The 22,926-nt window shown below is 50.3% G+C and overlaps 1 protein-coding gene across 7 annotated transcripts in view; it reads left to right on the top strand.

Moving 5' to 3' along the window:
- ZC3H7B (zinc finger CCCH-type containing 7B) overlaps positions 1 to 19,845 on the top strand; it is a 51,755-nt gene extending 31,910 nt beyond the window's left edge. For all 7 annotated transcript variants that reach the window (XM_069807123.1, XM_069807129.1, XM_069807125.1 and 4 more), the window contains exons 17-23: positions 3,523 to 3,608; positions 9,124 to 9,257; positions 10,519 to 10,624; positions 11,969 to 12,077; positions 13,814 to 13,947; positions 14,752 to 14,915; positions 15,706 to 19,845. In XM_069807123.1, coding sequence (XP_069663224.1) covers positions 3,523 to 3,608; positions 9,124 to 9,257; positions 10,519 to 10,624; positions 11,969 to 12,077; positions 13,814 to 13,947; positions 14,752 to 14,915; positions 15,706 to 15,898 — 926 coding nt within the window. In that variant the 3' untranslated portion in view covers positions 15,899 to 19,845. The remainder of the gene's footprint in view (positions 1 to 3,522; positions 3,609 to 9,123; positions 9,258 to 10,518; positions 10,625 to 11,968; positions 12,078 to 13,813; positions 13,948 to 14,751; positions 14,916 to 15,705) is intronic.
- Positions 19,846 to 22,926: the final 3,081 nt, after the last annotated feature.

Below are 22,926 nucleotides of genomic sequence, written 5' to 3'. Positions count from 1 at the left end.
CCAGGAAGCCTTTTCCTTAGGACCAGCTGCATAAGTTGAAATGCTTATTAGGTAGGGCTGAATCCCCAGAGGGGTTTTGCACTTAAATCCTGCACAAGACCCTAATTAGCAGTTGGGCCCCTGACTGAGTGCCTGGTGCAGTGAGAATGGCAGCATGCGCAGGTGACAAAGCAGTTACATAAAGGAAGGCTGTGCATTTCCAGTTTCTCTAAACAAATTCACCGACTGGGAAATGACAAGATACTTGGTGTTTCCCAAAAAGGCTTTGATGACATGCCTCTGAAGAGGCTATTGCAGAAATTATGTTCAGGTCACTCATATAATGACACTGCCACATCTGGCACTTTCAGTCCTCTCTCTCTTTGATATGTTGGAGGGTTTCTCTCGCTGCTCTCCTGTTAACCGAGTAGATGGTGGTCCACCCACAATGCTACCAACATCTTTTTTTCACCACAGGGTCTTGTTTAGTGCCAGACCCAGCCTGGTAATGGGAGTACTTCAGAGAGGAAGCACGTTATGGATGTTTCTTACGATTCTTTGATGTAATTGGGGGCAATCTCTTTAGTTTCTGTAGTTCAGTGCAGTCCTTGGCCTTGGCTTGGCTCATGAGGGAGAGTGATGAACAAGTAGCACACTGTAGCGAATGCCATCTTTGATTCTTCCCATTTGGCCTCACTTACTTGTGGCCACAGGAAATTAAAAAATTACACCACCTGAGTTTCTAAGACAGCATGTTGCCTGTGAGCCGTAGGCCACTATTGCTGCCCTACATGCTTATGGTACTGCCTATAGTACTCTGGGCACTCTAATATTTAAGCACCTCGCTTTTTTCCCACCCCATGGTTGGTTTATTTTTGGTGGTGGGTTGTTTTTTTTTTTTTTTTTAGAAAAACTTTCTTTGCTCCCTCCTCTCCTCCCTCCCTATTCCTTCCTCTTCAGCCTGTAGAAGAAATGGGTAGATTGATTTTTTTGCTTCTTGCCTTCTTTACTTGAAGAAGTGATTTCCAAAGGGGAAGCTGAGGAGATGAACCAGCACACAAGCCGTGAGTTTAGCTGCAGAGGTGGTCAGTAAGCCTTGTGCTTATTCCCATCTTTTCCAACAATGGGAGAGCCATCATCTTTTTGGTTTTTTTTCTGCAGGGCTGTATATATGAGCGTGCTTTCCTTGTGAGTGGAGTGGTAGTTTATTACCTCTCTTAAGTGTAGCCCTCATTACTGAAACAGAGATGAAAGGTAGTTGTCGCCATTCTCTGGGAATGCTTTAGCTTTGGAGCAGAGAGTTTGATTTGGGCACCATTTGCTTGGCAAGAATAGGAAGGGGGCATCATTCATAGCAGCTTGCATTTGAAACCAAGGGGCTGTTGCATTTCACAGCCATTTGAGCTTTTACAGAGCTTGTGGCTTTGTTCATGGGGATAAAGGATTGTATTGGTGGAGTAAAGGTTCCCAAGATCTGAAAATGTGGACAGGCAGGACTGCTTTCTTGTTCACTGTGGCTTTTCACAGACATATCTTCCTGTCTTCTGTCAGTGGAAATCACAGTCTTTGTCCTTACTAACAATGTTGCAAAAGGTGCTGAAATGTTTTAAGTAATCAACACATGGGCTGTTTAGTTCCCAGATCATCTCTTTGGGACAGTTCATGCTTTGGAGAGCTGGTGTGTTGGAAAACATCCTTTCATATTTGGGAGGGGTGGGTTTTGCAACCACCACATTTCTAGACCATGTTGTTGAGTGAGTTGAGATTTCTGGGACTGGAAGAAGGCAGTCACTTGCTAAGAACTTAATTTGAAATTCAGTTTTCTGACAAGAGCTGTATATGCTTCTGCCATTGGTTCCACACCCCAAGGATCACAGTGCAGGTGTGCAGAATGGAGAAGATGGGAGCTACTTTGGCCCTTTCTCTGACAGGTCCAGTGCAGCACCTTAACTTTTTGCTTTGATTTCCCCAGCTTTATAATTTTTTGTCCCCAAAGTGCAGATCAGTGTTGTGTCCAGCCCTGGAATACTTGGACACGGAAGAGGGAGTTGCAGTTTTTCTAACTCTACACAGTTTCTTCTGGGATTAATGGTTAAGAAGGAGAAAATCCACAAACAGCTCTGATCTGGGAGTAGTACCAGCTATGCAGCAGCTGCCATTTTGGAAGCCTGAGCAAATGTTCTTGAAGAATGGTAAAGTTCCCTGAATGCTTTTCATCCTGTCCAAGCCCTGTACAAACAGCTTTATTGTTGTCTGGCAGGGACCTGGACAGCTGAAATCACAGATGGGGAAACTGAGGTCAGGAATGCTGTGACTTGCCCAAGTTACACACAGCCTAAGCTGAGATGAAAACTTGTGTTTGCTGGCCCTTAAGTTCTGGAACATGCTGGCTCCCAGATCAAAGATCATGTCCATGTGGCATGCCTGGGGAACACCTCACTTCAAGCTATAGGCAAAAGCAAAGCAAGCAATTTTGCAACCTCTCTGTGCTGGGGGTGCTGCATCAAGGCCATCCTCAGCACCCCACTTGTTACAACAGTCAGCTGACTGCAAGATACTCACTTCAGTTTGTTTTGGCAGCTATTTTGGGTCTTTACAGCACTTAAATAACATGGCCTTTTTTGTAACGGAGTCCTCACATTGACCAGACAGCTCCTACTCTTAGGTACTTTTCTCTTGCTGTTCAGTGCTCTGAGAATCGTAGCACCCATCTAGCTGGTTGGTGCTGGCAGGGGCTGTTCCCTCACCACTTAAGTTGGTCAGGAGCTAATTCCTTAGATAAGGTCGGACCAATCCTTTTTCTTGTTGTCTGATGTTGCATTTCTGATTCTTGAAACCTTGCAGATCTTTCCTTGCTGGTTACATACTAGCAGCTGTTCCTTTGTTGGTTTTGCACTGTCAGTCTTTCCTTGCTACCTTGGTTGTACTTGGTGTTTGTCTGTGTTGAATTTCAACTTTCCTCTTCGCCTATTGATTGATGGGCAGCCCCCACAACTTGAAGTGTGTAACAGGCTGATTGATTCCAGCAGGGATTAGGTGAGCTTCTGGGGTCTTGGAGGTGCTAGATGTCTCAGTGGGATATCTGTGATCTTCCAAGCTAGTGGTAAGAACTCCAATATACAGTAGATCAACAGTAACAAAGCATTGTCTTAGGGCCTTGGGTAGGATTTATTGATGTGGTGTTGGGGGACAGCCTTGGTCAAGGTCTTGACCCCTAGTCAAGAATCATCATCTTGGAGGCAGCATCTGGGTCCTTTGCAGACAGCCTGAGCAGAATGCCAGGTCTGAATGACCCCGGGAGACTGAACTCTTCCCTTTTCATTTGGCTTGTGTGGAGAGAGGAGCTTCCTTAGCCTGTGCTTAAACACAATCTGTGGTAGGTCCCCTCACAACCCATGTCCTGACATTACCAGTGGGACTGTTGGGAGCTGTCAGCCACACAGGGGTTCCTAAGCCCCAACGTGGGAAGTCCTGCAACCCCTCCCCCTGTCTTTTCTCTTGGCCAAAGCAGGGTAGCTCAGTCCTGTCTCCTTTTGTTCCCAGGAATGACCCACGAAGATATCGTGCAGGAATCAAAGAAGTACTGGCAGCAGATGGAGGCACATGCCAGCAAACCAGCCAACAGCATGGTAAGTAAGGTGCATCTAGCACTTGCAGCCTGTTTTTGATCCCAACTGCTCCAGCACTTTCTCTCTTTTCCTCCCACTGCTGTACCTGACAGATCCCAGGCTAGCTATTGAGGAGGAGGATAGCTGAGAGCTTTCCTGGTTGCAGTGCTAGTGATGAGCTTTGTGCCTTGTTTTGCAGCATTGTTATCTGTTCTGTTCAGTGGTGGAGTGAAGCCGCCAGAGCAGGGAGGGCAATGCACAGAGAATGGTGCTTCCTGTGACACCTTGTTAGTGAAATCGGGAGACTTCGGGGCCCATGGCCACACAGAGCGGGGACCAAAGGTGTCCTGCTGCCCTTCAGTGGCCAAGGGACAATACAGCAGTTTGAAGGACTCTAAGAAATGACTCATGAACCACAGGACTGCTCTAAATGCGGGAGTGGGTGGAACTTGCAGTTCAGGTGCTGTTGAGGCTGGACAGAGATCGTAGTGATGCTTTGCCAGGAGGAGGCTGTGAGCTTTGCTTCTCTTTGTGCCACCAGTCTCTCAGTGTGGGAGAACGTGCCTCTGGCTGCACGCTCCAGCACTGCCAAGAGCTTTCTCTGGAGAGGTGTGTTATAAGCAAAGGGCACCTCTTTGTTTACTTTCTTCGAACCTGTTGGCTACAGGTGGTGCTGCCTTTTCCTTTTTTTTCCACCAAGGGGGTGTTCTGCAGTGTAGGAGCAGAGCCCACCCAGTGGACGATTCCCAGCCCAGCCCTGAGGCTGAACTAGAGCAGTTTTGCCATTAGAACAGGGAGGTTTTTATTCTTTAATTACTTTCAGAAGATACGTCTGATGAGATGAGAAGCTTCATGCCTCCTAGCAAGCTCTCGGGTGTAGGGCCAATTCCCTCCTCTGCAAAATGGTGGGGAAAGTATTGTGAATCCTTTTTGTTCCCACTTGACAGCTTGCTTTCCCCTTGTGGAGGCCTGAGCTCACCACCCCTTGGCTTGTGCTTTACTGTCGGAGCAAGGGTGCTTCAGTTTGGTTTGGGACCTCTCACCTAGGAGTCCCTCTGCAGAGACCAGCACTGAGTGCAGCCTGGGAGCACCCCGCAGAGGAGGTGTTTTATAGGAAGGGGATCTGAGTCACTCACATGGTGTGTAGCAGCTTCTTTTGGCTAGGTTATGGGCCAGCAGAAGTGTTCTGAAGGCTGTAGGGCACAGATGCTGGGGAAAAGCAGGTCTGACTGGCATGGGTTAGCCCAACAGGAAAGATGCAGGTGACTGCATTGATACTTGCAGTGGGCTCTGTGTCCACCTATGTACTTGCTATGCTGCATGAGATGGAGTCATCTTTGAGGAGATGCTTGGCAACATACCTGTCTGGCCTGTTCTGCTGTTGTGGTCTGAAATGGTTGGGGGAGAGGAACGGGAAGCAGCAGTCCAGAGTAACTAAGGTCTCTAGTTCCCAAAGCTGTCTGACTTGCTTAAGGAGTATGTTCTAGCCTCTCCGGAAGCTGAGAGGATGGGTTTCTACAGCCTGTAGTATATGAGAACTGAGCCTGGATGATCTGAACGGTCCCTGCAGACAGAGCTGGCTATGATCTGTTTCTACCGGGTGTGGGGACAGAGGCAGCTGCGTGCATCTCTACAGTGGAGGAAACGAAGTGTGAATTTGTCAGTTTGTGACAGTAGTTGGATTTATATCAGCAATCCCTGCCCCAGCGAGAGTGAAGTCTAGTGCCTGGTTCTGTCCTGCCTGCTATGGACCTGCCTGCATTTTCCAGAAAGCTCTGTCTTGCCATTCTCTGTGCATAATCTGGGGATAAAAAAAGACAAATGTTTTCCTGTAAGCCTTGCAGCTTCAAATTCACCTTTGTCTGGAGGTGCTGCTGTTGGAAGGACAAGTTGTTCAGCGGGCATGGTCAGACCATGTCCTCTGAAGCACGTGGGATCTGGATGCTGAGTGAGGGTTTAATTTCTGGCTCTTGGGGCTTGCAGGGGGCAGAGGATCAGGAAGAGAAATGCTGGCGCCTGCTACATCAGCTGTCAGGGGATGGGCAGAGAGCTACAGTTTCTGGGCCCTATGGGCAGTGTTAGGGCTGATGGCCAATGACAAAGTCTGGTTGTGCCCCACAAATACCTGTCACAGAGCTGGACTGCACTCCACCCTTCCAGGGCATCAATTTGTGCGGAGGCGAAGCAGCAGCCTTGTTGGTACAGTCAGAAAGTGCCTACCAGCGGCACCATCAGTTGTCTGTAGGGATTGGCAGCCTGGCACTGGCACTGTGCAGGGAGACAAAGGCAGTCAGACACATGTGTTTGCAATAGCAAACCGTGGCTTTGGCATCAGCACGTACTCAGCCAGAGGGCTGTGCTCCGGGATGAGACACTGGCTTGCTGCCGAAGACCCCGGGGGCAGGACTAACATAGCTGTTGAGAGATGTTTACTTTTGCCATTATTTTCTCCCATCCAAGCAGGCTAACATGACTCAGAGTTTTCTCAGCATCCTTCCAGCTTTCGAAGTTGGCTGCCTGGCAAAGACAACTTCTCAGGAGTGCTGTAAAAGCAGACCCCTCCTTCCCCCCATCCCGTGTGATCCATGCTCAGCCCGGTGCCCTCTGGTCAGCGGAAGCAAAGTCGCTCCCAGGGATTTTGCTGCAGTTTTGTCACAGCTGCCAGTTGGACTCAGTGCCTGGGGCCATCCAGTCGTGCAAAAAAGAGGCAGGCAGCATACAGGGACCCAGCAGCTGTGACAATGCAGGTCAGGAGACTTAGCAAGAAGTGGAAGGTGAAGATACACTACTTGCTAAACACCTGCCAGGGATCTCACACTTGGCCCCACAAGTTTGGCCCCGTAGAGGCTGCTGTAGGAGTAGACCCAGTGGCTGCAGATTGAAGATGCAGTCAGCAGGAGAGATTGTTGTAGGTAGCTGGGTGTCCTCCCATCACATCCCTAGGAATTGAGGGGGTTTAGCCCTCATTTTTTCTGTTTTTTGAGGGCAATTCTGTTTTTACTCCACTAGCCAGCTGCAGAACCCCCATAAAAACTGGCTGCAGAATTAGCAATTTAAGCATGGAGAGGGAAGTGTCTAATAAGGGCTACTTGCACCTAAGTACAGCTCACTCGGTTGAGTGGCTGAGTAACATGGGCTCCTCATACAGTCCCCCAAGGCATGTGGCTCCTCCAGAGAGCATTTCAGTATCGCTGAGAGGGGTTCCTGAAGTTGCGAGACAGGAGTGGCCGTGCTGGGGCTGTTGCTTTCTGCAAAGCCTGAAGTGGAGAGCTGTCATGCCAAAGATTTTTATTTATTTGGTTGCCATGGTGCATAGCTAACACTATATTGTCTGGCTTCATAGCAAGGGGTGGTGCCACAGCTCGAGGCAATTTCGCCTGGCTTCATCTGCTAGAGCCTCATGTGATGCTAATTTCCACACTGTTGGTTATCAGCAGCCTGCCAGGTATGTGTCTTGCCTTTACAAATACAGTCATGTAGCAGCAACAGCAGCAGCTTTGATTTTTTTCTTGGCTCCCAATCCCCTGGGAGCATACATGCCCACTGGATTGACCAGCGGTTTGCATGACTGATGAGGAAATGCACAGGGCTTCTTTTGGTTAAGAATTTGTGGAAAAAGCAGCCCAGATCACCCAAATTACCTGAGAAATATTTTCTTTCTTTATCTCTGATCTATTGTGCCTTCTGGAGCCACTCAATTTTTATTTTTGCTGGGTCAGTAGATTTGAGCCAAGCTTCCTGGCTGTGCTGAGAGATCTGTCGCCTGGAGGATTATATGGCAGATAGCATGGGGCTGATAAAGGAGAACATGCCGGCAGAGCCATTGTGTTACCTTAGGCCTGTAGGTTTGGTAGGTCAGTGGAGAGCTCTAGTGTAATTTCTTTTGAGACCAAGTGGAGATTAAAACTACTGTTCAAAGGCCACACATCTGAGAGGGAGGCACCTTACTGCCTGCTGTGATATCTCAGGTCTCAACCCTGCTCATCCTGCAGCTGGCCGCTTTGATGTGTTCCTGGTGGTCACCAGCACTGGTGAAAGCTGACAGATGAACAAGTCATGAGCTGGATGCCACCAGAAAGGCTGTCCTGCAGGCGAGTAGGCCAGAATCGCTGCTGCTTTTCAAGAGAGGTGATGGTTCTCTGGAAGGGTCTTTTTCTGGGACATCCAGAGCAGTGATGACCTCTTGTAGTCAGCACAGACAAAGGTCAGCTCTCTGGTCAGCTTTTCACAGCGATGGAGGACCCTTTGTATGTCAACTCTGCTTCTCCAAAAGACTGGGTCTGGAGGACGCAGAGTGGTAGTTGATAGCTTATGTGGCGTTTCCTGGGAGATGCTTTGAATCTGCACCACCTGTGCTTGCTGTTTTCCCTTTGCCAAGGGATGCGCATAGGGTCCACACTAGTGCTAATCAATTGCCAGCAGAAGCCTGCTCCTTGGGGACAAGGTTTGCCTGTCTGCTCCTTACTAGATGCTCAGGGTTAGAAGTCAAAGCACGGCAGCTGGGAAGATTAGCAGTCAGAGAACAGTTCTACTGGTATGGGACCTTTGTGCTTCATGGTTGGCTCGATGACCAGGGTGTTCTTTTAGGTTCTTGCTTTGTGCCCTCACATACTCCCGGGCCCGGGGCCACTGGTGTCCAGTCAGGTTTGCTCTTTGGTTCGGAAATGAACGGAGACACCAGCCTCATGTCTTCCAGTGGTGATACAAAATGTAAACACCTTTCCAGATATTTGCCCAGAAAACACAAGGCAGCAGTGATATGGGACTGGCTCCATTTCCCCCCCCCCTCCACAATATGTTAGTCATAATCCCAAAAGAGCCTTCTCAAGGAGACAGGTAGAAGGCCAATGAAGTTAAGCAGCTGAGAGGATATGAAATATGTGCCTTGGCAGTTGTACCTCTGTCCAGAGATGATGATTAACTGCCTGTGAGGCTTAGTGCAAAGGAACTGTGAGGGGTGGAAACCTGCCCAGAAATGGCTTTGAAGGGTATTAAGAAGAGGACCCAGCTCGGACTTCAGTGCGTCAAATGCTAGACACGACATGAGCCTCTTGGTCCAAAAGCTGGAGTGGTGGGTCCTGTGCTGTGGCACAGCCTGGCCCCCTCCCAAGGGGGCTCTCTTGGCTGCGCGACTGAGCTCCCCCCCATGGGTAGCAAGGGGGACGTGGATTGCCCTCCCTGTGGGGAAGCGGGGATTAAGCACTGGGGCAGGTCTTGCAGAGCTTGCCTGTACATGGAGATACGCTGCAGGGGTTTTGCAGCCAGGCCTGGTCAGTGCTTGAAGCTGCCAGGCTGGCTGTGCTTTTGGCCAGACGTCAAAGCCCAGGAAATCATGCTGAAGCAAGTGGTGGTTTTGCTCCTGTCTGGTATCTCGACGGGCCACCAGCTGATGCTGGCAAAGAAGAGCTGGACTGTCTCTGATTTATTCTGGCTTGTCGCTGGCACGCAGGTGTGCGGGGAGCCACCAGCATCTCCGTGGCAGTTTGGGGGGTGCATTTTGGCTCTGTTTGCCTGAGGTTGTGGTTCTCTTCCCCAGGCTTCTCCCCGGGCTCCCACGTCAAGCACCTTTGACCTCCAGATGAAATTTGTGTGTGGCCAGTGCTGGAGGAACGGGCAGCTGGTGGAGCCAGATAAAGACCTCAAGTACTGTAGTGCCAAAGCCCGCCACTGGTGAGCAATGCAACCTTCTCTCTCCCCCACCCCTCCTCAAGGGCAGGAATTTCTCCTCTTACCTCCTCCAGGGCTTCATTTGGCTTCTTTGGAAGAAGCTGTAAGGTCTCCTAGCAGCCTCTCACTGCTTGGGGTGTTTGTCACTATAGGAAGCATTGCAGATAGCTGTTTTCCAGTTTCCAGCTCTCTTCTTTACTGTTTGTATTTGCTGCCAGCATTGTGCAGACTGTTACTCCTGGTGCATGCAGTCCAGCTCCCACAGTTCCCTTTTTTCCCAGTTGCTATCATTTCTTCTTAGCAAGATCACTAAGATAGTTCTCCTCTGCACTTGTTTATACTCCTAGCTGTTTGCAGATGTCTGTCAGGTCACTATTAGCAGTGATTCAAGGTATTCTGCTTCCTTTTAAATTAGTTTCCTTGGCTTTTTTATTGCTTTGGTTGCTCTTCTCTGACACACGTCTTGTCCATTTGCACCTCCTGGCTCCTTGGGGCCTGTAAGCATGTTCAGTGTGATAGAAGACGAATATCAGCTGGGAAGTCACGGGAACTGTGGCACCTCTCACCCAGGCAGCCTGGCAGGATAGGATGGAAGGGTTTATAGGATTTCGCTGCCTTTTTGGCTTGTGTCATGGGAACAGTCCAGCATCCTACTGCAAATGTAAGACCTTTGATGAAAAAGAGACAGAAGCAGCAGTTGCTGGAGGAAGTGAGCAGGTGAGGATCACTTCCTGGAAGGGGAAGGATAACACCTCTCCGTGCAGCTGCTGAACAGAGCTGGGGGTTTTGCTCAGGGTATCTCCTGGTGATCACTTGCTGGAGCCGCAGAATTAATACTTCCTGGCACCTGTGCATAAGACAGTGCTTGTAATGACTTGCATTTCTACTGCACCTTTCAAGCAGAAAATATTCCCAAACGTTTTTCATGGATCTGATTGCACAAGCATTGGCTGTGTCGAAGGGTGGAATGTAGCTGTTTAGTAATCCATGGTGATGCCATATGAGACTTGGGGGAGACTTTTGTGGCTTTATGAGAAGAGATACCCCAGGAAATATGTGATAAGTACAGGGAGAAATCCTCCTAAAACACCTTTCTTGTGGCTTCTATGTCACAGATGTAATATGTCTAAGAGCAGCCGGATAGTGCAGGGACAAGCTGGACTGGAGAATCTGGTCATCTCTCAATATTTAGGGGTCTCTGAGGAAAACAAAACCTTGTTCTGCTCTTCCTTTTGCCTCTCTTGATTTATTCTCTCTTCTTTAGTTGGACGAAGGAACGTCGCGTCCTGCTGGTGATGTCCAAAGCAAAGAAGAAGTGGGTGTCTGTCCGACCACTGCCTTCCATCCGCAACTTCCCGCAACAATATGATGTAAGCCCTATGCCTGGCACAGCCAGGTGCCCATTCCCCTTCCCTCCCACCGTGGTGCAGTGTTTTGAGGGCTGGTCCCTTGTAGACCTGGCAGGGAGGCAGGCACGTGTTGGCTGAGGTGGGAGGCAAGGACAGACTGATGGCAGCAAGATCTGAAACACATCCAGCAAAAGAGTGGAGCAGGAAAAGGAGCAGCACCCCTTTAAACCACTCTACACATGTATGCGAGTTTCTGACGTTGCTGTTAATGCAGTCACTCTCTCAAGAAGGGGCTGGCACAGGGTTTGGGAATGAGATTTAAGTCTCCCCTTAGGTCAGCGTTTCTCAATGTGGGTGAGAGGTGAGATGGAGCGCTTGGGAGAAGCCTGTCCCTGCCTTTGCTGTGGCTGTGCTGCTGTAGATTGTGAAATGTGCTCACGATGTGTTTTGAAAGCAAAACTAAGAATTCAGCTAAAAAGCCACGTGCTGTGAGGGGAAAACTGCAGCTATCCAACCTCCAACCCCAGCCTTGAATATGGCGACTGATAGTTTCTCTCTCTCTCTCCTTTCCTTTCTCCCTGAAAGGAGGAAGCTCCTCTCCCCCTACCCTATGGGATCTGCTGCCCTTTACTCCATGGGCAAGCACAAGGCCACGTGTGAGGCCTTGAGTGCTCTCCAGTTGCAGGCCAGTTGCTAGAAGCTGGGGAGGGGAGCAAGAGTTATTTACAGCTGCTGCAGTAGGAGACGAGGCCAGCAGGTGAGTCGCAGATTGTGCAGCAAAGCAGGTTGCCATACGAGCATGTGCGTTCCTGAGCTCCACCCAACCCCAGCCAGAGAGGAACAGCGTCATCTCTTCTCCCCAGTTTGTGTGGGCCAGCTGGTCTCCACACTGCTGTCCTCTTCTGCTGGCAGGACTTGGTAGCTGGGAGGTCAAGTTGTGTACGCGCGAGTGTGGTGGTCTAAGCAACCGGTAAGGCCACTCTTCACCTGCTTGGAGATGGCTGGAGAATGAGTCACCTTTGGGGACCAGCAACGTGACCAGCAGGAGACACTGTTGGGTCGATCCAGGTTGCTCCCTGTGCTCTCCCCCAGGGCCAGTGCTAAGCAAAGCTGCACCCAGTTGCCTATGGAAATGTCAACGAGAGAGAGGCCAGGTGCTGAATGGAGCTGCCTGCATGTTTATAGGGAAAACGTACCCTTTGTGTCATCAGGAGCTTGAGGAAAAGAAGCATGAGTTAATGACGTGTGAAGTGTCCTGTTTGCGACCTCTCCTGTGTGCAATATAATGTCCCAGCTGAAAACCCACTTTGCGGTCTAGCAAGGAGTGTTTGCGCAGATACTAAATTTTGCTCTGTCTTTTAACAGTTGTGTATCCATGCACAAAATGGCAGGAAATGCCAGTATGTGGGCAACTGCTCCTTCGCCCACAGTCCTGAGGAGAGAGACATGTGGACCTTCATGAAGGAAAATAAAAGTGAGTGGGGGAAACATGGGCCAGAGAGGTTGGGGAGAGGGAAGAGGACATTTGGGCAGTGGATGCAGGTTCTCTTAAGACCTACTCTTGACAACAGAGATGGAGCTGTGCGGATCTGGTACCATGAGCTTAGACTGGATTATGGGGCAGGTCTGTCTACAGTAATTTAGAGCTGCTATTTTGTTAAACATGCACGTATATCTTGAGTCCCTCACTCTGGGGCTAGTGCACGTTGGTCCCGTGTCTTGCACTGCTCTATTGCTGCCCTCCCTTTCTGCAGCTCTTTGAGTCCACCCTGTGCTGTCCGTCCAGTTGCCGTACTGTCCCAGGCCTGGCTCCGTGTGGAGCTCTGCCCAAGAACCAGTCCTGACCTGTAGCTGCTCCTGTATCTTTCTTGTCTGTCTTTTATCTGCCTTGGCTTTCTTGCCCATTTCTGCTCATATCCCCTGCTCCTGGGCTGTGGCACTCCCTGCTCATGGCATTGTATTGAAAGGGGTGAATTTGAGATCCTGAATGAGAATATTGTTGGGTGGTACTTGTGTGGAGGAGCTTATCTGGAATTAATTATGCAGGCTCCCAGCTTACCTTTTGGGGGAAAGCTGGGTGGTTGCCCATGACTTGGACTGCCAGCTCTCTGGCAGCAATCCTTGTTTTTTCAGGCCAACAGCAAGCTCTTTGCAAGGCCCAGTTGTCCAGGTGCTCAGCTAGTTGTGTTGGGAGATGCTGGAAAGCCTGAAGGGTTTCAGGCCTGGCCTGAATTTGTTCGGTCTTTGTGCTTGGATGGAGGGTCTTTCTCTCTGCTGGGCCGAACGCTGTTAGTTGTTACAGTTCAACTCATTTTGTTGCTGAGGCGTTTAAAGCACATCAGACCAGTCTGGGTGTGTTTGCTCAAACACGAAGGTGAATCTTCAAATGACAGCGTTGTTTCAGTTTGGGGGAATTTGCATTCATTATCCCCAACTGCCTTGAGTTCCTCCATTACCCATTTAGTGAGGAGTAAATCACTAACACATCGCACTTACAGCATCACATCAGTGTCTGCAAACATTTATGTTTCCATTGCTGCTCTCAGGAGCTGATCTTGGAAAGACAGATGTGCAGTCAAAGCTTCTGCCCAAAATTTCCCTTCCCACTAGTATGCTGAGTTGGTTTTAAACCACAAGCACCAAGAGACATCGACTGCGCTCCTCTGGACAGGTTTTGAACTTGGAGCAGGCTATCATTAGGTCTTCCTCCCCTCCCCAGTGCTTCCTGTGGCCAGCTTGCTTAAGGGCTCTCCTCCCTCTCGAGTGCTGAGGATGAAGCTGAGGCTTGGAGGGAGGGGACGGATCTGAATCCAGCCCCTGCCTTAGCTCCCTGGCTGGAGTGAGATATCTGCTGAGGTCAAGCAGAATGAGGCCCGATGGAGAATTACCTTGTGGGGTGAAGTCCACGGAGATCTTGGGGCACTTTCCCTTCTTCCTGAATACTTGGTGTAGCTGCCGTCGCAGTTGCCCCTTGAGTCATAGAAGAGACCCCCCATGCCAGGAGGTGTGGTGTGAATTTGGTTCCTCTCCCCGGGGCTCTCATCTGGGCAAGCGACATTGGGCCTCCCGAGCACAGGTCTGCAGTCTGATGGCAGCTGCTGCTGCACTGGAGAGGGGAGGGAAGGGCTGCCCCAGCGTTCGTCCTTTTCTCGTAGTTAGCGCACAGTGCGGGAGGTTGTCTGAGTGACTTCACGGGTCGCCTTTGTGCAGTACTAGATATGCAGCAGACCTATGACATGTGGCTAAAGAAACACAATCCTGGGAAGCCTGGAGAGGGGACGCCGCTCACCTCGCGAGAAGGGGAGAAACAGATCCAGATGCCCACCGACTATGCTGACATCATGGTAATCAGCTGCTCTCTTGTCCTTTATGCCTCCTCCTCCTCCTTGGTGCTGACAGCCCACCTCTCTCCCGTGCTCCAGGTGTGAGCTAGCAGGGACTGCCTGCTCCTGTGGGAAAGAGCCCGTGCTAATGTAGGTTAGATGGACAGTTTGGAGCAGCACAACCAGGGCAGCACAGATGAGGCGGGAAGGGATTGACCCGGGGTCAGCAAGGCTCTGCAGTGGCTTTTCTGTTAATCCTCGAGTCAGTAAGAGTCTACCTTAGGTTCCCTTTTGCGTGGGCTCAGCCTCTCCCCTGCTTCCTGCCTGCTCCTGGGAAAGCTGGCAAAGCCATTGATGGCCTGTCAGAAAAGAGGGAGAAGGTTGGAGAAGAGCTGGGTCTGGAGCACAGAGGCCTGGGAACACTAGAGGCAGATGTGTCCCCTTAGCCCAGGGGTGGTGGCTGGTCTAAGAGTTTCTTCTCCTGCAGAGTCCTGCCTCGCCTGTGCACCTGGGGGCCTTGCAATCAGACCCCACCTGGGCCGTGAGCAGGGGCAGGGGGACCACGTCAGTGAACTGAGCTGTCCTGTTCTCTGAGCCCATTTGAGTTATAGGTAAACCTCAACAGAGCATCTCCTCTGCTCCCCCTTAGTGGCAGCACGATGCCCTAAAGATGACGTGGCAGGGAAGTGCAGGAGGTCGTAGACTGAGTGGAGCTTCCAGGATGCTCTGGAAAGAGAGGGGGAGAGGCAGTGTCAGCACAGGGAAGGCTGATGGGGGTGACTGTTAATGCACTGACTGGCCCTTTGCCCTGTCTGCACCGGTTAGATGGGTTACCACTGCTGGCTCTGCGGGAAGAACAGCAACAGCAAGAAGCAATGGCAGCAGCACATCCAGTCGGAGAAGCACAAAGAGAAGGTCTTCACCTCGGACAGTGACTCCAGCTGCTGGAGCTACCGCTTCCCCATGGGCGAATTCCGGCTCTGCGAAAGGTACCGTTGCCTTGTCTCCCTCCTGTGCTGCTGCTGCAGGGACAGGGCAGCAGGCCCAGGGCCTCTATCATCCCTCCTCCTCCTCCTCCTTCACCATGTCCTCCTCCTCTCACAGAGTCCCCAGGGACTTCTGGTTGCAGGAGTGGGACAAGCTGACAGGTTTGGGTAATGGTGAGGCTGCTGTTGGATCCCAGAGGTGCTCAGCCACACTACTGAGTGGTAAAAATACATTCCCGAGCACGTATCTTTAGAAAAGGAGAGTGAGCTTCATGTCTGCACCTGTGCTATCCATGGCCAGGATGCTCTCAGCTCTCAGGCTGCTGAACAGTCTGCTTGTCCTGATGCTTGGGGGAATCCCACGTGCTTTATTAAATGGTTTGAATGTCTCACACCCTCTGAATCAGCACCTTGAGGTGTCTTCAGGAGGCTTGTGATGGTTAGAAATGCCATTTTGGTTAGAGAGAAGGGTCTGTCTCTCGCGGCTGTTACCTGAGATTTCCTCTCTTGTGTGGTGGTTTCTCTTCATCCCTGCTGGTCCCGTTCCAGTTCACGTTGTTTTGTTCTGTTCACTAAATCCCCTCATAGACATCGCTCTGTCCACGGCTCTGTTTCTGCGCCCAGCCTCCACGTTGCCTTCCCCGGCTGCATGTGGGTTTGTAGGAGAATCACTTCACCCTTAGAAAGGAGAGTTCGCAGCATGTGTCGGTGGGCCCCAACCAAGTATCCCAGATGGGGAGCTCGAAACTCTGTCCTGGGGGTGCCTTCCTGATCGTGCTCCTTGTGCCGGCAGGTTCCAGAAGAGCAAGGCCTGCCCCGAAGGAGAGGAGTGTCGCTACGCCCATGGCCAGGACGAGCTGACGGAGTGGCTAGACCGGAGGGAGGTGCTGAAACAGAAACTGGCCAAAGCCCGCAAGGACATGCTGCTCTGCCCCAGGGATGACGACTTTGGGAAATACAACTTCCTATTGCGCGATGACGTATAGTAAGGGGTGGGTGGGAGCCTGTCGGCTGGAGAAACGTGGGGTGGGTTTTCCGAGAGTGGCAGTAGCAGGGAGAGCGAGATCTGTGTCTCGCAAAGAGAACTTTTTCTTTTCTTTTGTTTTAAGATTATGAGACAATGATTTATTAGTGGTGAATGAAATAGTGAATTTGATTCTTCTTGGCCAGCAAACACCATGCTCACTGAGTTTGTGATCCATCTTCTCACTCTTCTTTCCCCCAAATTCTCCTTCCTCTCCATCTTTTTGTTTTCGCTGTCCTTCATTCAGAGGAATGAATCCAATCTGTACTGGGCTGCAAATTGGAGAATTCCTCCTTGTGCCATTCTCCAGCCTTTCAGTTCGGAGTGTGGCTGCAGAGGTCCAGAGGACAAAGCTGAGAGAAAGGGCCAGACATCTGGTGAAAAGGTGACCGTGACGTTCATGTGCTCCTTTTCTCAGTGCTGCAGAGCAAGCCCCACTTACGCTGCTGCAGCCGGCCTGCTCTCCTGGGAGTTCAGTACCAGAAGAATTAGGGATTGAGGTGCAAAAGAAGGAAAACCACTAGATCTAGCTTAAAACATATAGGCTTAAGCTCCTGCTGTCTATATTGCCCTGAGGCATCAACTGGTGCTGAGGAGGGTAACAGCCATCTGGTATAAAGAGCATAGCTAAAAGCAGCAAAGTAATAAAACTGCTTGCAGCAGCAGGAACTGGATTGTAGGTGACTTCAGACTGTTTCAGCTGACTGTACCCAGAAAGCAAACTGGTGACTCCTCATTAGATGCCTTTCCCGGTGTGCGACAGGTATTCAGGGTGGGTAGCTTTGGTTTGGTTTTTTGGCTGGTGTGAATGGTGCAAGTAAGACTGAAGCCATCTAGAAAGTGTAGTGGAGACTGTGACACACCCTGCATCACTGTAGTCCACGCAGCAGTATCAGTCAGGAGGAAGGCTGTAACCAAAAGGAGCCTGTGTTTCTGTGTTGCCTTGTGTCCTGAAGAGAGGGAGGGAGGTATTGGGGTTCCTTTCTTGCTCTTTAAATGGCCTGTGTTACTGATTATTTACAGTATATTTTTCCCTGCATTTTTCCCTGTACTGCCAGAACTGGGTGGGGACCCATTTAAAAGGACACCATGGAGCAGCACGGGCAATGTTTTGCTGATGGGAATTCAGCTGTAAGAGTATTTACCAGCACCGGAGGTCCAGCCCCCGCCTCCTCGGAGCTGGGGCAGGGAGCTTGTGGACACGCAGTGCAGCCAGGATGCGACCCAGAGCAGGGACCGCGGTGGAGGGTGAGCAGCACAGTGGGACGCAGCCATGCGCCTGCTCCTGTCCCACCTGATGGGCACCATGATGGGGGAACCAGTGATGCTGAGCTCTGGGCCAGGAGTTTTGGCTTTTGTAGTGGTATCAGTGAGAGGCAGTATTGCTCTGTATGCCAGCCTTGTCCTTTCTGGCGGTCTCATCCTGTAAGCAGTAAACGTGTGTCCTGTCCTGAGCTTCCCTCTCTTTCTCTCTTCTGCAGTCCAGCTGCGCTCTGCAGTTTTGCATGCATGGATGGCACCATCCACTCCAACGCAAATACATCTCCCTCCCAGCCTTCGTAGGGGATGTCTTTTTCATACAGAGTCTCCCAGGACAGCAAGCTCAGAGCCCTTGGGGCTGACAGGGCTGTATCCTTGGTAAATATGATCTGGCCGCAAACTGCTTGGTGCTTTGGCATTGCTGGGTCCCCCTTTTCCCTCCCTGCTCCCATATCCTTGGGGTTCCCAGCTTCAAGAAAGATGGGATGTGGAAGTACAAGAGATGTGGAAATGCAGGAGATGCTGAGGGGGCAACTGGCACCTTTGTAAACCAGCCTCCAGGGAGGTGCATCAGCTCCACTGGGGTAGTTAAGGCCCAGGAGCTGCATGTGCTGCATGCTGGTCTTGGGTCTTTCCAGAGATACTATGTGCTCTAAGTAAGCTAGACGTGCCTCTGAACTTCTTTGCTCTCCTTTAAAATGTGGATGGCGATCACTGGTTTGGTATGAGCTTCCCTTCCTAGCTGTACAGCACCTTGAGATCTGGCCTGGAAGGGGCCAGGACCCTGACATCTGATGATACACGGGTGGCTTATTGGGAGAAGGTGGCAGTGGTTATTTCTATCTCTGCCCACGTGAGGGGAGAAGGACAAGATGGGGAAGGATCCGTAGTGCTATGGGGAAAGAGAGTGACCAATGCAATATCAGACATGGCAGTTTTTGAGTGGTCAGGTGCTGTATTTTCTCCTCTGCCCTTTGCTGTAGCTGTCCAGATTGTACCTTCTCCTGGCGCTCCTTGTGCTCAACTGGTCAACTTTATAAACAGAGAGGCGGGAGAGGAGGTAGGCTTCAGCTCCTGGGTTATCTTGTTCTGCTCTTCTTGGGCAGTCGCCAAGGAAGCAACTCTGGATCGGGGAACATTGGAATGTGTTTTTTCTGTTTAAAACAAACCTGCATCTCTCGTGTGACTCTAGCATTCGCTGCGCCGTTATTTCTCATACGATAACTTGTTTAGGTTACGGAGTGGGTCGCTGTCCCCTCTCTCCATCTCTGTGATGAGAGCTGAGCTGCTCAGCAGGGCTTCAGAGGTTCAGACTGGGGCCGAGGTGGGGAGAGGGCGAGCGTGCGTGAGGTGAGGGAGGCCCACGGTCACGGGGGTTGCGTCAAGTATCTCTTTTTGTTTTCCCTGATATGATAACCTGGTCTGTGGTGTTGCAGTACTTTGTCACCAGACTTGTTTTAGTGTGTATATATGTGACCCCTCCCATGAAGCATATATACACAGGTATTAAATATATCACTCTATATAATATTATATGTGTGTGGTATCGAAGGAATCTTTTCAATGAGGGTAAAGGAAAAGGACTCGGGCCAGGAAACGCAGCATCTCCAGTTTAAATATGAAGACTTTATTTGGGTTAGGGAAAGGGCAATAGCAAAGAGGGGAGGGTTTTATATAGGTAGGTATAAATTTTGAGATGGGACAGGTTTCCCTGTTCACACTTTTGAAACCCCCTAGGATGCCCTCGCAGTCCCATCTCAGTGAAAGAGTATTATACTGCTAACTAGCGAGTAAAGTTTTAATGATAAGGCTTTGCTTATATTATTTAAAGGGATATTGTGAAAGGCAGGAAGCTTCACACTTGACTTCCCAGGCTCGCTTTATCAAGCCAAAGAGGGTTTTCTTCGGCAAGTTACATACTCTCAGCAGAACTGCTCAGCACTCGAGGCTCTACAATAGATAAACCACAAGTTCTAGGGCTGCTTTAGTGGTGCGTTCACAAGACCCTGTGATAACTCTCTCTTTTCTTCATTCACATGAGGGAAAAGAAAATTTTGCAGCACAGAACCAAATCCAAGGGTTATTAACAACAGAAGTGATGTTTTAATTTTATAACATTAGAAGAAAATCTCGTATCCTGTAAAATAACCACAGACACACACTCACACAGAGTCAAGACTTTGATTTAGATCAGCTTGTTAAATGCTGAAGGACTTAGTGGAAATCTTTTCCCAAATCCTTTGGTAGGGGCAGAGATTTAAGTGATGCTGGTGTTGGAGTTAACCTGACCTTTACAGGGGGAAGTAAAAAAACAAAAAATACCCTACTTAGCTTGTATGAAACTGTATGTCAAAAACGGATGGGTTTTAGCAAGTGAAAGGAAAAGATAGCAAGGGGATGCTGCAGTTCTGAGCTGGGTAGTAATGATTTCGAGTCCTTTAATATGTCTTTGTATTAATATAATTTAAGAATACCACGCTTTACTATTAAAAAAGAACTTAGTATCTTTCATAAGGTCTAGTATCAGGATAATAATGTAGATGTTTTAACAACATTTTTGTTTCTGTTCTTAAATAAAAAAAAAACAAACTTGCTTCTTTTAGCCTTTGTAATAGAAAATAAAAGTGTGCACTTTAAACCCTCTCCTGATCCAGTGTGTGTTTGCATTTTTCAAAGAGCCCGCAAAGGCTTTTTATCTTGGTTTCAGGTTTCCCTGCTGTAAGGAGGCAAGCAAAGGGAGGACTTCAAGCATTGGATTGCTTTCGCTTTCTCCCATTTTTAAGTACCATCTATTGCTCTTCTTGCTGAGTGGAAAATTGCCTATGTGCGTATTAACAGATTCTGCAGTTCTTCATCAGATGCACGGCTCTGATGAACTTCATGTGTGTTTTTTTATTTTTTTTCCCCCCAAGCACCAAGACTCTACGCGCTCTGCATTAACACGTTGTTTCAGGTGTTATGGTAACCTGTGTTTTGAAACCTCCAGTAATCAGGTCTCGTAATCACCTTCATCTAGAGGTTGTTCTGCTGTGTAGGCTGCTCTGTTCAACTGGGTCAGCCAGTTCTTTTTCCTGCCAGCATGCACCCTGCCCGGGAAAATGCCCTTAGCCCTACTCACCAAGTCGCATGCAGCTTGGCCCATGAGAAGCGTCTGTGCAGATTCCCCCTGGAGAAGATGCTGTGTAGTGAAGATTGCACCTGGGGAAGAGGTTAGTGTGACAACATTTATTAGTAAAACTGTTTTCTTTATTTTTCTAAATCCATCATGATGCAGATTAGTCTGGGATTCTTGATGACACCAAAACTGGAGATGTGGCAAAGACAAGGGAGTCCTGTGGAGACACCCTGCCACTGCTGTTTAAACTGCTAGAGTGACCAGAAGGTTGTTCCCAGTGAGACCTGAGGAGAGGAGACTTGTTACGCATCTCCCCAGTGTGCCTGGATACAAACATGACAACTCATACAGGCCTGAAGACAAGCTTGTAGTGCAGAGGGAATGAGGAGACCAGCGCACTTTTAAGGTGCATCTATTGAGTACGTACGACGTGAGAGAGGCATTAGTTTTACCCTCCACAGATTATTGAGGCCATGCTGACAAGAGTGAGGGTAGCTTCTCAGTACAATGGGGACCAAAACTGTCAAATTGCAAGGCAGACAAAGCATGAGGAGAAAAACGACAGCGTTTTCTTGCAGGTTTGAGCCTCCAGCTGTAAACCCCTCTCCACTGGTGTTTCTTCATTGAAGAAAATAAACTTGTGTGTTGGAGAGGCAGGGAAGGGAGTGGTGACTTCAGTATTCACATCCTCTGAGGAACTTCAGCAGACATTGAGGCAAGAGGGAGAGCCCCAGGTCAGCCAGGAAGGATCCAGGATTGAGAGGAGCAGGGGTAGAGACCCCCAAGTGGTGGGAGGAAGGCTTCCTACCAAAGACCTTTAATGCCATCCCACCGCAGCCTGGCAGAGGGAGTTTGCCTTGCAAAGCATGCATGCTGCAGATGGGATGCCTAAGTAATGCTGTGACTGAGTTGGTCTGCCCACACTATAGGGAAACATTTCTGGGCAGTGACAGCAGGTGATGCAAATGCTGTCATCACTCTTCATTGTTTTTGCTGCAGCCGTTGCAACCAAGAACAGAGCCATGTTGTGTCCTGTGCAAGGAGAGCAGCAGACAGGAGGTCTGGGGTGGAGGGCACGGAGGAGGTAACGCTGTAGGACGCTCAGGGAGAAAAGCTTTGGGCAGAAAGCGGTGTGCTAAATAGTGAAAGAGCCCCGGGCAGGAGTGACTGGTGGGAGGGAGGTGCAGGGGGAAAGGCTGTAGGAGCACCGGCTGGAGCAGATAGCTGTTTGGTGTGGGGTGGAGGAAGGTGCTGAACAGACTTTGTTGGGTGCCTGTGGGGTGGCTCTGGACAGAGGTCCTGAGGACAGTTAGCTCCTGGGGCTCCCCAGAAAGCCACAGGCACTGCTCAGGAGGAGCTCTGTGCCGTGTCTCATCCAGCCTCACCCCTTTCTCCCCAGGATGGGAGGGGACACGATGGGGCCCATCCATTCCCAATAACCTCTCTCCCTTCCCAGCTGGATTGTCACCTCCCCGCTTCTCTGCGGTTCCCCTCCAGGTAAGAGCAGCGTGTCCTGGTGCCCCCAGGGCAGGGCTGGTGGTTTCTGAAGGCAGATCCAGGTGCAGCAAGGATGAGAGCAGGGATCCGACCAGAGGACAGCTCCAGCTGGCTCCTTCCCCACGTGCAACAGTCCTGGCCCTGGCGGCTCCCAAGACTGCCCCTTTCAGGGGTGCTCCTCTCTGCAGTTTAGCTTATAGATGGCAGTGCCCCAGAAATCTCCTACTTTTTCCTGGGAGCCTCAGGAGGCACAGACCTAGGAGAGAGTTCCAGGAAATAGGCTTATTTGTTACCGTCTGGATTAATCCTCCCAAAAATGACATTTACCCAGGGCTGGGATAGAACTCTCTAAACCCAGATGCCAGAGTAGATTTGGCTTGCTTGGAATCAGAAAAATACTCAGCACTGGAGGTGCTCTTTGTTGTATTTCCCTTGTTCTCTGTGGATTTCCTCTTTCTGCCTTAGCTGTGGGCTTTCGGTAGTGCTGGGGCCCTCCAGGCAGACGGTCGGGAAGGATGAAGAGCTGCATAGTTTCTCTAATTGAAAACCAAGGCACGCTCCCCTGTCTGTACCCCAGCAAGGCTCAGAGGCAGAGGGAAAGTCCTGCTTCCGCAGGAGCGAGATGGCGTCAGTTTTCCTTAGCCAAACGGCTTGAGGATAACTGCAACAGGGCTGGACGTTGCCCCTGGGAGCTGTGGTGGGGATTCAATAGAGAAGCAGTGTTTCAAAAGAAGCTCTCGGCAGGCTGGATCTTGTCCTGATCGAGACCATTCGTATCTTGGCTTTTGGGGATCAGCGGCAGCCAGACTGCCCAGCCTTCTCAGGGGATCAGTTGTTATCTTTCAACCCGCGTGCCTTCCCCAGGCTCAGCTGACTCCCGTGTCCATCTGTTGGGCTCTGACCTCTTGGGCCATGGTGCTGCAGGATCCCTGCTCCTGGCGGGGGCCGCGTCGTTCCCGGGAGAGGTGAGTGAGCCTGGGAAGGGAAGGGATGGCCAAGGGACAGCCGAGGTCCTTACAGCCAGCCTCTCCGTTTTGCGAAGGAAGCAGCCGGAGGAGCGTGTATCTTCCTTGCTGTCCCACCCAACAGTCTCCCACAGACCCTGGCAGAGGCCCAGC

This window comes from Haliaeetus albicilla, chromosome 19 (genome assembly GCF_947461875.1).
Source record: "Haliaeetus albicilla chromosome 19, bHalAlb1.1, whole genome shotgun sequence".
NCBI classification, from domain to species: domain Eukaryota; kingdom Metazoa; phylum Chordata; class Aves; order Accipitriformes; family Accipitridae; genus Haliaeetus; species Haliaeetus albicilla.
This window is presented reverse-complemented; position numbering and strand designations above follow the sequence as displayed.